This window comes from Pelodiscus sinensis, chromosome 4 (assembly GCF_049634645.1).
Source record: "Pelodiscus sinensis isolate JC-2024 chromosome 4, ASM4963464v1, whole genome shotgun sequence".
Lineage (NCBI taxonomy): Eukaryota > Metazoa > Chordata > Testudines > Trionychidae > Pelodiscus > Pelodiscus sinensis.
The window spans coordinates 1,075,077-1,088,896 of record NC_134714.1 but is presented as its reverse complement, the minus strand read 5'-3'; the positions used below and the strand labels follow the sequence as shown (position 1 = coordinate 1,088,896).

The following is a 13,820-nucleotide window of genomic DNA, read 5'->3' as shown; positions in this document are numbered from 1 at the left end:
ACTGCAAGCATGAAGGGGGGAGGGTCGGTCCCTCCTCCGCCTGTCATTACGTTTTGCTTCTCTAAATTCCTCTGAAACACCAGTAGAATATGGGGGGATGGTCCTTCTCCTCCTGCCCTGCTGGCCAGCTCTTACCCTCTTGCTGTACTGGCCAGTACAGCAGCAAGCACACCCAAGCCTGGCCACAGAACCATGCTCCATCCAGCTCAGTGTCCTGGCTGCCGACGGTGGCCAAGGCCAGTGCCCCCGAGGGAGTGAACAGAACAGGGAACTATCCAGTGACCCCTCCTTTCCCAGTGACCCATTCCCCGCCCCTGACAAACTAGGCACGGCCCTAAGGCATTCACTAGTGAAATAACACTAGTGACGCTGCACTCGCGACCGGGCCTCGTGCGGACACAGCAACGACATCATCTGACGTGGCCGAGGCTCCCGCAGAGGCAGGCGCACGCCGCACCAAAACTGATATTTGCAAAGCAGCTGGTGCCGCGACTGGTGTGGTGTCTGCAGTGGCAGCCGAGTGCCTGGGCTGGTAGGGGAGGGGGCCGGAGTCCTGCGCTCTAGCCCAGCGCCCAGCTGACGTGCGCTGACGCCAGGCAGGCGGCTCTGGAGCTGGCTGTACAAAGGGGCTCCGAACGCTCCAGGGCCCTGGGCCGGGTGGTTAGCCAAGCAGGAGTGTGGCTTGCCCCGCACGTCAGAGACCCAGCCTGAGTGCCCACTGGCTGTGGGGTAACCCGGACTGAGAGCACCGGGGTTAGCCCCATGGCCGGCCCCGCGGGTCTGGGGATGAGTCGGTGTCCAGGGCTGGCGTCCTCCCTGCCTGCAAGGCGATGGGACGGGCCCGTGTTCTGACCCAGAGACAGCCAGGAAAATACACGAGACCTGGAGCACCAAAGAGCTCAAGTACCATGCTCTTTGCAGGGCCACGGAGCAGCGCTGCGCCTGACCCAGCGGCTCAGCCTGGCCCACGTCCGGGGAAGGCGCACAGGGTAAATGGTGGCCAGAGGCTTCAAGGAGATGGGATGGATTTCCCTGGAGTTAAGCGCAATCCTGCGAGTGCCTTGCCCACCTTACCCTCCCTCCCCTGGTGCCACACAGCTGCCCGGGCCAGCCCAGGGGAAGCAAATTAGTGGGGGTGGGGGTGGGAGTGAATTGTGACACACGAGGGGCACCCCAGCCCTGTGACCCCCCCCAGCCCTGCTTTAGAAAACACTCAGCATGCAGCCAGCCACAGTCCAATGTTTATTCATTAAGGTGATATAAGTTACTGAGCATTGTACAGTCTGTGAATCCACCACTGGCACCAGTTCACAGGAATTCCTGGGGAAGCGGCTGCCCCCGGGGTTTCATCAGTATTTATTTCAGAAATCTTGAAGACTAGAAAAGAGATTTCTCAGCTGTGTCGACACGGGAGGGCAGGGGCAGTCCGGGCATCGAGAAGACCTGTTTGACCGGGGATCCTGGCTCCTGGGTCTGTCGGGGTTGGCTGCAGATGTCACATAAGAGTTTCTGCTGGGGTGAGAACTGGTCCATGGGTCAGTCGTCCGTGAGCTGGACGCATGTCGGGTTCTGTTGAGTGAGGACATCAATGGCGATGCTTCTGGTGGGGGCGGAGGGCAGGAGTTCTTAGCTCCATTCCCACACCTGTGAAAAGAGCCCAAGCAGAGATGTCAGGAAATCAGGGGTCTGGCATAGCCAGTAACACGTCCTGCGACTGCAGGGCCCAAGGGAGGCCACCGAAAGTGTTTGTGGCAGGGCCGCCCAATGACCATTGTGCAGCCGGAACCATGCGCGGCGCTCCGGCCAAAGAGAGGCAGGTTGTGAAAAGCCCAATAGCAATGACATTGCAGCCATTCAGCCGCCCGCAGCAGCTCAGGGCTTTGCAGCACAGAAACGGGCTGGTATTTTGCATATGCCTGTCACACAAGCTTTTCCGCAGCCTCCCACTCCTGGGCTAGCCCGGGGTGGCTGCTTGCAAAGGCCAGCACGTGGCAAGCAGAGCTGGGGCAATATGGAGAAAACCGTTCATGGAATAACGTGTCCCCCAAACTGTAAAGTGAATGGGATAAACTGTGTAACCAGCCCCTCGCGCTCATTCGACCAGAGAGACTGAAAAGCAGCAGCCCCCGCGTGGCAGAGCCCACTGCGGTACAAAGTGGGTCAGTGTGGCAGAGCCCGCTGCAGTGCAAGGTGGCCCGGCGAGGCAGAGCCCGCTGCAGTGCAAAGTGGCCCGGTGTGGCAGAGCCCGCTGCAGTGCAAAGTGGCCCGGTGTGGCAGAGCCCCCTGCAGTGCAAAGTGACCTGGCGTGGCAGAGCCCGCTGCAGTGCAAAGTGGCCCGGCGTGGCTGAGCCCGCTGCAGTGCAAAGTGGCCCGGCAAGGCAGAGCCCGCTGCAGTGCAAAGTGGCCCGGCGTGGCTGAGCCCGCTGCAGTGCAAAGTGGCCCGGCGTGGCTGAGCCCGCTGCAGTGCAAAGTGGCCCGGCGAGGCAGAGCCCCCTGCAGTGCAAAGTGGCCCGGCAAGGCAGAGCCCCCTGCAGTGCAAAGTGGCCCGGCAAGGCAGAGCCCCCTGCAGTGCAAAGTGGCCCGGCGTGGCAGAGCCCCCTGCAGTGCAAAGTGGCCCGGCGTGGCAGAGCCCCCTGCAGTGCAAAGTGACCCGGCGTGGCAGAGCCCCCTGCAGTGCAAAGTGGCCCGGCAAGGCAGAGCCCCCTGCAGTGCAAAGTGGCCCGGCAAGGCAGAGCCCCCTGCAGTGCAAAGTGGCCCGGCGTGGCAGAGCCCCCTGCAGTGCAAAGTGACCCGGCGTGGCAGAGCCCGCTGCAGTGCAAAGTGGCCCAGCATGGCAGAGCCCGCTGCAGTGCCAACCAGTCCGGCGTGGCAGAGCCCCCTGCAGTGCCAACCAGTCCAGCGTGGCAGAGCCCCCTGCAGTGCAAAGTGGCCTGGCGTGGCAGAGCCCCCTGCAGTGCCAAGTGGCCCGGAGTGGCAGAGCCCCCTGCAGTGCAAAGTGGCCCAGCGTGGCAGAGCCCGCTGCAGTGCCAAGTGGCCCAGCGTGGCAGAGCCCCCTGCAGTGCCAAGTGGCCCGGCGTGGCAGAGCCCCCTGCAGTGACAAGTGGCCCGGCGTGGCAGAGCCCCCTGCAGTGCAAAGTGGCCCGGAGTGGCAGAGCCCCCTGCAGTGCAAAGTGGCCCAGCGTGGCAGAGCCCGCTGCAGTGCCAAGTGGCCCGGCATGGCAGAGCCCCCTGCAGTGCCAAGTGGCCCGGCGTGGCAGAGCCCCCTGCAGTGCCAAGTGGCCCGGAGTGGCAGAGCCCGCTGCAGTGCAAAGTGGCCCGGCATGGCAGAGCCCCCTGCAGTACAAAGTGGCCCGGCGTGGCAGAGCCCCCTGCAGTGCCAAGTGGCCCGGCGTGGCAGAGCCCCCTGCAGTGCAAAGTGGCCCGGCGTGGCAGAGCCCCCTGCAGTGCCAAGTGGCCCGGCGTGGCAGAGCCCCCTGCAGTGCAAAGTGACCCGGTGTGGCAGAGCCCCCTGCAGTGCAAAGTGGCCTGGCGTGGCAGAGCCCCCTGCAGTGCAAAATGGCCCGGCGTGGCAGAGCCCCTTGCAGTGCCAAGTAGCCCGGCGTGGCAGAGCCCGCTGCAGTACAAAGTGGCCCGGCGTGGCAGAGCCCCTTGCAGTGCCAAGTAGCCCGGCGTGGCAGAGCCCCCTGCAGTGCAAAGTGGCCCGGCAAGGCAGAGCCCGCTGCAGTGCCAAGTGGCCCGGCGTGGCAGAGCCCCCTGCAGTGCAAAGTGGCCCGGCGTGGCAGAGCCCCCTGCAGTACAAAGTGGCCCGGCGTGGCAGAGCCCCTTGCAGTGCCAAGTAGCCCGGCGTGGCAGAGCCCCCTGCAGTGCAAAGTGGCCCGGCAAGGCAGAGCCCCCTGCAGTGCCAAGTGGCCCGGCGTGGCAGAGCCCCCTGCAGTGCAAAGTGGCCCGGCGTGGCAGAGCCCCCTGCAGTGCAAAGTGGCCCGGCGTGGCAGAGCCCGCTGCAGTGCAAAGTGACCTGGCGTGGCAGAGCCCGCTGCAGTGCAAAGTGGCCCAGCATGGCAGAGCCCGCTGCAGTGCCAACCAGTCCGGCGTGGCAGAGCCCCCTGCAGTGCCAACCAGTCCGGCGTGGCAGAGCCCCCTGCAGTGCCAAGTGGCCCGGAGTGGCAGAGCCCCCTGCAGTGCAAAGTGGCCCAGCGTGGCAGAGCCCGCTGAAGTGCCAAGAGGCCCGGCGTGGCAGAGCCCCCTGCAGTGCCAAGTGGCCCGGCGTGGCAGAGCCCCCTGCAGTGCCAAGTGGCCCGGCGTGGCAGAGCCCCCTGCAGTGCCAAGTGGCCCGGAGTGGCAGAGCCCCCTGCAGTGCAAAGTGGCCCGGCGTGGCAGAGCCCGCTGCAGTGCCAAGTGGCCCGGCGTGGCAGAGCCCCCTGCAGTGCCAAGTGGCCCGGCGTGGCAGAGCCCCTTGCAGTGCCAAGTGGCCCGGCGTGGCAGAGCCCACTGCAGTGCAAAGTGGCCCGGCGTGGCAGAGCCCACTGCAGTGCAAAGTGGCCCGGCGTGGCAGAGCCCCCTGCAGTGCAAAGTGGCCAGGCGTGGCTGAGCCCTCTGCAGTGCCAAGTGGCCCGGCGTGGCAGAGCCCCCTGCAGTGCAAAGTGGGAGGATAAACCACATTGCTCTGCAATCTGTCTTTTGTGGCAAATTCCAGGGCCGGTCCAAGTCAGTGACAAAGTAGCCCCCAGATTCTGTGGTGGCAATTTCACCTTTCACCTGCTTCTACAGATTTGTGCCACCTCCCCTCCCCACTGACTCTTCTGTGGGTGTCCCAGGAGTTTTAAACAGTGGCTTTGGAGCTGTGTGCGCGTGGTCCTTGGCCCTGAACGGCTCTGGCCATCGGCACTCCCCTGGCAAGGGGCTCTCAGGCCCGGAGCCACACTCGCAAAGCTGCTGGCTGGCTCAGCTAGCGCCCCACTGGGGCGGGGAGCAGGAGGAGGCAGAGACCGGACGTTTAAGGGCCACGCTATCAGGGGCAGTGTAGCAGGCCGACTTTGCTGAGGGTCTCCGAGTCTCACAGCCTACTCCCAAGGCCCAGCCGTCCCTGCAGAGGGCTGAAGCTGGGCTGTGCCGGTCCAGTGGGAATGAGATACAGGGACAAAATGCCCCATGCTTCCTGCCCACTGTGCCATCAGGGGATGGGGGGGTCCTTGCAAGGAAGGCTGAGAGGTCTGCATGCCCCCCAATCCTGAGGGTTGGGGGATTCCAGGTGATCCCCATGGAGACCCCAACCCTCCACCCCACCCCCACTCTCAGTTCAGCCCCCGTGGGGCATCCCTGGGCTCGTGGGCCTGGGAGGAAGCGTCACGGGGCCTGCTGAGCCATTTCACTCATGGGCGGGGGGGTTCTGGAGCAGGACTGGACCAAAGGTGGATTTGCCAGTGTGATCCCCCCCCCCCCCCGTCTCTAACAGGTGGCAGGTGCCGTTTACCTGATGGTATCGCCATGGTCCTACGGTTCATTTGTCGCGCCTCAGCATGGGCAGCCCCACAGGACAGGGCCCCATGGGGCTGGGCCCTAGGGCACACGCGACGGGGAAGACAGGCCTGCCCTAGTGCGACCAGCCAGCGTGACAAATTGGGTCGGGGGGGTTGTGGGCGCCTCTATACGCCAAAGCCCCAGGTACCAGGACCCCCTCACACTGGGACAGGTCTCTGGTGCGCGAGAACGGCGCCTGGGCCAAATGGCGCCACAGGCTGGGAAACCACAACACGGAGCCCGACTGCCCCGTAGCTTCCAGCCCGGCGGCTGCCCTGGGCGGGCGCGGTTCGGCGCTGGTGGGCCAGCAGCCAGTGGGTGTTTGCACACCGGGCCGGGGCTGAAAGCAAAGGGATGCACAGCCCCTGGCAGGGTTCCTTGGCCCAAGCGTGGCCTGTGTCAGGAAACCACCGGTCCCCACAGTGCCCATGGCAGAAAGCGAGCAAGCTGTAAAACCTCCCGATGCCACCCGCCTGGCTCCATGCTGCACCGGCAGCGGGTCCCCTCAGTTCCCGACGGTCAGCCCTCTTCCCTGGCCTCCGAGCTCGGGCCTTTGGGGACTGTCATCTCTGCAAGGCGAGCCTTCCCTTTGCCGACGGCGTCCGGGGCCGGGGACTCCGGGGAGCTGGCCAGCTGCCCCCGGAGTCGCCTGTGAGCAGGGTTCGGGTTGATTCCCCTTTGCCAGTGTTGCTCGCAGAGATTTATTCTCAGACACACCCCGTCTATTTCCACAGCTCCGCCTGGAAGCCGAAGGCCCAGCACCCCATTTCCCCACTGCGAGCACTGTGGGACTCGGGAAAGCCAGCGCGTGCCCACGCAGTCCGGCGAGCGGATCAATGTGCAGCGGGTACCACCGGATACTCACCGTGCTGACTCACTCGGCCAGGCGAACTCTAATGGCGGATTTATCTTCCCACCCCTGCACAGAGAAAAGAGAACACGGGTATCACTCTGGCATGCAGCTCCAGCAAGCGGGGCCAGGCGAGAACGCTCACGGACTAGAGGCTCAGTGGGGGCTGCCCCGTGATCGGATGCTGTGAAAGGCCAGCAGGGGAGGGGAGGGAGCCGGCAGGCAGGCAGGGCTACCTGGGGGCTCGGTATTTTGTCCTTCCAAGCAAGGCAGTGCCAGGCCGGCTGCGGGGAAGCTGCTAACCCCTGCACGCCCCAGCCCTGCTCCAGAAGAGCAGGCAGCGCCGGGAAGGGGACGGGTGGCAGGCAGTGCTCTGCAGGTTTAATGGACCCTCTCCAGATAGGGCTGGGCTGGGACACGGGGAGGGGGTTGTCCCTGGCGACAGCGCCCCACACGTGGGCTGGCACAGCTAGGGAAAGGCAGCAGGCGCGCAGGAGACCAGACAGAGGTGGCAGCAGGGCTGCCTCGCTCATCCCCAGCTCTGCGCGGCGCCCGGAGAGGCCAGGGGGCCGCCCTTTGCCGCTGGGGCACATTGGCACTGCCAGCGGCTGGGCTTGTGGCTTTAGCCGAAGACCCGTCCTGCCTCCGCTAATGAACCCTGCCTGGGGAGCTGCCCGGGCAAGTGATCTGGGGGGTTCAGGTAACGTATTTCATGGCAGCCTGGCAGCGAGGAGGAGGAGCCGCTGCACCTGGGCCAGTCGCTGTGGTACCGACTTAGGGCCACTGCCAAGGGCTGTAATTGTGCTAGTCACTGTTGCTTTTCATAAGCATGTAGGGGCAACACATGGGCTTCAAAAAATACCAGACACACGTGATCTCAGAACGGGAGGGGGGACCGGCTGGGCGGGGAGCGGGGCTGGCCAGGAGGGGGTCAAGGAGAGCGGGGCTGACCGGGGTAGATTAGGGGGGGGACCGACTGGCGGTAAGCAGGGCTGTCCGGTAGGGGGTTGCGGGGAGTGGAGCTGGCTGTGGGGGGGAGGAACCGAGTGACGGGAAGCAGGCTGGCCGGGGGGGGGAGTGAGTCTGGCTGAGAGAGAACTGGCCAATGGGGAGTCAGTTCCCCCTGGCCAGGAGGAGACTGGGGGTGAGCAGGACTGGCCGGAGGTGATTGGGGGTGGGGACTGGCTGGCGGGAAGCAGGGCTGGCTGGGAGGGGGTCAGGGGGACTGGCCAGGGGAGATGGGGGAAGAAACCGGCCAGTGGGGAGCAGGGCTGGCCCGGTCACACGCAGATCCCTGGGTGCTGCCTGTCTCGTGCACGGTTCCAGCAGGGCTCACGGGCGAATCCGGCCCCGGAGAGTCCATCCCGCCCTGGCCCTGCTGTCCTCTCTACTGCGTCGCTGCGTCCTGCCTGGCTGGTGGACACGCCCATGCAGCGTGAGCATGTCCCAGCCAGGCAGGATGCAGCCGTGTACTGATAATAATAGAACTTACTTAATTAGAAAATACGCGACATTTCCAAGCCCGGCGTTGTCTCGGTTTGTTTCCTGGACAGAAGGCTCAAATACCAGACTGTCCAGTTCAAAACCGGACACCTGGCCACCCTACAGCACGAGGCAATGAGGAGCAGCCTGTAAAACGCTCCTGGGGCATTATGGGGAGGCCCTGTCTGCAAACTCCCCTTCCGCTGCTCGGGGCAGGAAGTGATTAGAAAAAGCCCCGGTTCTCGCTCCTCTGCCTGGCGCCTAGGGCTGCTTTTGGCATCAGCGGGCTGCTGGTGAAACAGCCGGGGACCCCCCCGAAGGATTCGCGCTGTTTGCAGTCCTGGGAAGCCCGTAACACGTAGCCCAGTGTTTGCGCCATGCAGAGACAGCACTGCAGCCCAGACCCCAGGCGGGGGGGAGGGGGCAGCGCTTTCACCGTTCGAGGAGCTGGTTTGTGAGAGTTACTGCTTGCCTAGCCGGCAGTACGAGCTAGGTCCTTACACTGTCCCTTGGGAGCAAGGCCAGGCTGTCAACGCTCTGGCAGCTGCAAAGGCAGAGCAGGGTCAGGCTGCGCTCCGCAGCGCCTCGCCTCCGCAAACGCACAGGATGTGCCAGTCAAAGGACAGGTTCCCCGTTCTCTTTTCAAACCTCCCCCCAGCCTGATGCAGATGAGAGGAGCCCTCTGGGATCGCTCTGCATGGAGCTCCCTTCTCTGCTCAGGGTCGCTGGCTCCTGCACCCTGCAGCGAGCCATGAGTGCACTAGCATGCCTCTGTGCTGGGGCAGGGCGTAAGCATGAGACACTCCCCTCTTCTGGCTGGGCCACACTCAGGTTCCCAGGAAAACGGGCTGCTCTAGACGTATTGGCACGCAGGAGAGAGGCTTGTGGCAACACCTGTCAGCTCCCGGTGCGAATGCTGCTGGTCGGCACGTTGGGAACGCGGATTTCTACCTAAGACTGTGCGCAACGCTTGGTGCGCCTGCCCACGGCAAGAGAGGTGGGCCAAGGGTTTCTGAACAGTAACCAGTCTCGCCTGGGTACAGAGGACAGACCGGGCAGCAAAGCAGCAGGGAACAGAACCCGCCATAGTTCAAGCAAGGCTGGTGGATTTAAGAACAGGGCCTAACGAGGGGATGAATCGTTCAAGACTGAATCCTCTCTGGGACCCTCGGACACTAACGCACCGGTGGCATCTACCTGCTGCTCTCCCCACTGCATGGTTCTGCTGCAGACCATGCTTCCCGGGCGGGCCGGTGTCTGTCTGAATTCCTGGAGCGATGCGGCAGAGAGCCAGAAACGGGCCCGCAGGGAGCATGGAGCTGAATGGAAGCTCGACTTGCTGATGGCCAGGACTCTCGCCTAGAGGCGGTGAGGCTGGGCCATGCTGCTACTCTCGCTCTTTGCACAGGACTCCGAGGGAAATGAAGCATTTGCAAGCAAATGAAGCCACAATGGCACATCAAGCCACATGGGCACCTGGCCCAAGCTGCCCATATTCAGCACAGCACAAGGAAGACCCCAAAGCGCACCCAGAGAGGCAGGAGGGAGCCAACGAGCAGCAAGCACGCTCCACCAGCAGCGTTTCTGCAGCCAGACCATCATGGCAAACCTGGGCACTTCCCGTCGGTAGGACAGCGCGATTCTGACGGGGGCCCCCGCCAGCACGGTCCACAGGAGCAGTTCCCATCACACTGAGCACAGTGCTCTGGGCTGCATTGCCCTTTGACCCCGTCTGAACTCTGCACCCACAGGCACCTGCGGAAAGTCGCCTGCTGGCCGTGGGCTGAGCACAGTCACTGTGACCTTGTGCAGGGAGCCAGCACGGGGCGAGGTGTCGCCGATGGCTGTTTTCTGCCCAAGCGCGCAGGGTCCCTGGATCATCTGCTGGCCTCCTTACTCGGGCAGGTTTCACTAGCCCTGCTTCCCTCTCGGTGCTGCTCTGAGGGGGAGACAGTTCCCGAAGTTCCCCTGAACGTGCGTGTGCGTTTTGTTCCTCTGAAGCATGAACACGTTTGTTCCCCACACCTGCCCCCAGCACCTGGCACAGCTGCCTTTGCAGACTAGGGAGATCGCAGATTCTCCTCTGTCCTCATGCCCACTTGGAGGAGTCAAGCCACAGGGAACCCGAGTCCCGTGACAACTGCACAATTATCCCAGGGGAATGGCAGCCTCTCTGTGCCCAAGGCGCACACACTGCACACACGGCTGAGGAAGTGGGAAAGCCAGGGAATAACCTTCTCGGCTGTCCAATCTGAGCCTTCCTGCACTAGTGTTGCAGCCTGAAATCCAGCCGTGCCATCGGGCCTCACGGACACGCAGGGCGGAGGCATCATCAGCTAGCGCGTTCACAGAACCGGCTCTTCGTGTTCAAAAAGAAACCGCCCAGCACCTGCGTGTATCTTGGCACTTGCCCAGCACGTCAGCCCCCTTCACTCCCATGTCGGGCAGCACTGCGCTCGGTTGCTTTTACACTGCACGGGACTGAGACGGACATCTCAGCCGCAAGCCCTGCAAAGCCAGCCTCTTACCACGCGCTGGCTCGACACGCTGGCGCCGCGGCCTGTTAGTCCCTCGGCACAGAGCACACGGCACTTTCTCCTCACCAGCTCTGCACACTGCTGGGATTTCGGATGATACCCGGGGGGCCTTTGTGACAGCATTTTCGCAGCTATAGACGTGCCCTGCCAAAATGGAGCTATCACGCATGGCTGGCAGGGCCACCCAGAGCTTTAACCTGCCCGTCAGGAGTTGAACGTTGGCGTTCTGGGCTCTTTGCGGTCTCGGCAGCTGCATGGGGGAAAACGGGCTTGGTTTTTAACAAAAGGTTTTTCTTCTTCCAGCACAACATGGTCTGTCTTCCAGTGCACAGAGACGGGGCCCTTTCTGAGCCCCGCCCTGCCGCGCCCTCGCATGAGCAAGCTCCAGCAGGGCCGCCTTGTTCCAGATCATTGGGATTTGACAAGAGAGCAAACTCTCTCACCTGGTTACTGTAACCCCTCCCCCACTATCGCCGCTAAGGAACACGGCCTACAAGCTCACGTGCGGCATGGTAGGACTGGTGCCAAGGTGGGGCTAACACCAGGGATTTGCACCCCCAGCACGTTCCAAACCTCATCAGAGACCAAACGAGCGGAGGTGAGTGGGCACGAGCGCAATAGAAATACTTGTTTTCCTCATGCAAATGGCTGTTTCGCTGGCTAGGCCTCGGTTTCTGCACGTTGACGTATTGACGCAACGGACGGGAGAGTCGTGCCAGCAGACCGATCCCACCCGGGGCAGCTCACACTGGGCTTCTCTCTGTTTCCAGCTGTGTCATTCGGAAGAGGGGTTGCAACCCCAGACATGCTACTCCGCTAACTGGGGAGTCGTGGCTGGCCCTGCCTTCCATGCCCCTTGCGGTGCCCAGCAGCGGAGAGAGCTGCACACAGGATGTGAACGTGCAGAAATGGCAGGGGAAGAAGCCCCGGGGCTGGGAAAGGGTTGTTTTAATAAAACACATTAATTATTAAGTATTGTATTAATTAGCATTAATAATAATCATTTGCCAGAAGATGATGCACCCGCTCACTCCTGTTCCCGAGCCTCTGGGATTCATCTGATCACAAAACGTGCTTTTAGCCGTCACAGATCTGCATGCTGCGCGCCCGTCTAATCCACGGTGCTGGGCCCGGCCTGCATTTCCACCGACCTGCTGCTTCCCAGGCCCGAGAAGCAGCAGGGGGCACAATCATGGGAGCACTCCGGCACCCGGGGCCAGCGCGGCTTGTGGGGCTGGCAGAGCTGGGTGCGGGCATTGCGTGGCACGGCGGAGCGTGGCTGGGCCACAGGTCAAGGCTGCCATGCGGCTGAGCCCTGGCTAACGTGGGGATGAAGACGAGGCAGGTTTCCTGCGCTCCAGGGTGGCTTTCCATGTCTGAGGCCGACACGCCTGCCCCTGGACCCGTAACCCCCCGCTGTGCAGTCCCTGGAGTCTGCTGGTTAGGGACAGCAGATCTGGGCCCTGGGGCACTGGGGGCTTTCCATCTCTTCTGAGACTGACACACCAGGCCCTACACTGCCCTGCCTCGTGAGACCCAGCTACACTCGGGCGTAAAGACCTGTCACGGCTGGCCCTCACCTGCCAGCCCTGAACCCAAACACTGCACGGGGGAGTCTGGCTCTGAGCCAGGCCCTCTGCTCTGCACTCGCGTCCTCACTGGCCGGGGAGGCGCAACCCCCACGTCCACCAGCCGAGGATCTGGTTGTGGCTTCCTTCCTGCACATGCGCCTAGAGCGTTACTCGCCCCAGAGCCCTCCGTGCATCGGGGCCTCTGCTTCCCCCGCTCCACGCACCAGCTGCAGAACCGCCAGTCCCTGGGAACCCCTATGGCACCTACAGCAAGCGTACTGCTCACAAGGGCACTTACTTTAACACTGGCTGGGTAGCGTCTTGGATATTTTATTTTACACAACATAACAACACAGAGTTGTTGTTTCTGTACAGCATTTGCCTAAAAACAAAGGCAACACCCATTGCCACTGGAAAGAAACATACAGTCTGATCATTTTAAAAATGCCATTTTACTGATTGACCCATGAGTTGTCTTTTGCTAGCTTGGAGGAAACAGCATTTCCTTCAGAAAAGGCTTTTCCCACGAAGCTCGCTTTTGTTTTCTGCTACTGCAGAACCAGGACGCCAGTCCTAGAGTAAGGGAAGGCACTGGTGCTGTTTCATGCTTTTTTCCCTTTCATCATTTTTACCTTTGAATGTTGCCTTCGGTTGTTATATTAAATAAAATAAAATAAACGTAACAAAACCTGTGTGCCCGGGGCAGCTCACACACAACCCTGCATGGACAAGCCAGACCCCAGCGAGACAGGAGTGGAATTCCAAATCCCCCGCTCCCAGGAGGGAGTTCTCAGACACGTTTCCCATGATAAGAAAACGAAATACACTTTAAAAAGCAGGTCACACAGTGCTTTCCAATATCCACTCAGAACTTGAGAAAGTTGCTTTTCCACTATCCACATCAGAATTGTCTGACTGAATTAGCATCCCATTCATGGACATGCTCCTTTTAGACCATAATCCACCTGTGTTCTGGGAGTTACCATACCAATGGTATTCCATTACTTCTCCGTTCAGGGAGAACCTGCGCTTTGCTCTGGAGCTTTCAGCTGGCAAAGTGAGAAACTTACTTGGCTTGGCTTGTGCTCTTTTGTAGGTGGGGGGCCCTTTGACAGAGGCGGGGGGACGGCTAGCTGACTGCAGCGCAGTCGAGTTATTTCGGTTAGTGTTCTGGGACTCGAGATTTGTGACAGCTTCGCTCTGTGGCTCATTGCTTGGCTTTGGCCCAGGCTTTCTCTTCTGCTTTTGGGAGGCAGAAGTGCTGGAAGTCCACGTGGGAGGCAGAGCAGAGGTAGTGGTAGAGGAGTCCTGGCTCGAGCAAGGGTCTGACGACTGTGTCCCATGGTCATTGGGAAGTCTGGAGCACGGGACGCTCTCCTCATGCCCAACAGCCTGTTTGGACATGGACTGGGGCAGGGCCCCGCTGCATCCTTGCGCCTGCGCCCCGTTTGTCTGGGAATACACATTGCTGACCTTGGTCACCTTGGGCTGCCCATTGTTGTTACACACCTTGTAGCGGATCATGAGGATGATGATGAAAACGAGCACGGAAGCCACTATAATCCCACCAATGATGATAATCATGGTGCCGCCCAGGAACTGGGACTGCATGAAATGGCACCGGACGTAATCCTGCTCGGTAGTAAACTGGATGCACCCGATGACCCTGGTGGCAGTGAGGGAGGTGATGCCGTCGTCGTAGATCGCCAGGACACACAGGTCGTAGACGGTCCCGGCAGCCAGGTTGTTGACCAGGAAGGTTTTGCTCGTGGGAGGTATCATTCTGGGGGACAACGGAACTGGAGTTATGAACAAGACACTCCCGATACTCCCACAAGACTCCCCCCTCCCCTTGCTCTCAGC

General features: G+C 61.8%; 1 protein-coding gene across 7 annotated transcripts in view; it reads right to left on the bottom strand.

Annotated features, from left to right (window-relative positions):
• Nucleotides 1-1,229: 1,229 nt before the first annotated feature.
• The window catches only part of LRFN5 (leucine rich repeat and fibronectin type III domain containing 5), a 133,856-nt gene continuing 121,265 nt past the window's right edge, over nucleotides 1,230-13,820 (bottom strand). For 4 of the 7 annotated variants that reach the window (XM_075926113.1, XM_075926114.1, XM_075926112.1 and 1 more), the window contains exon 3: nucleotides 7,382-13,740. In XM_075926113.1, the coding sequence (XP_075782228.1) occupies nucleotides 12,798-13,740 (943 nt within the window). In that variant the 3' untranslated portion in view covers nucleotides 7,382-12,797. Of the gene's footprint in view, nucleotides 1,645-6,382; nucleotides 6,437-7,381; nucleotides 13,741-13,820 lie in introns of those variants that run through there. The other 3 variants (XM_075926118.1, XM_075926119.1, XM_075926116.1) reach the window with 3 other exon arrangements.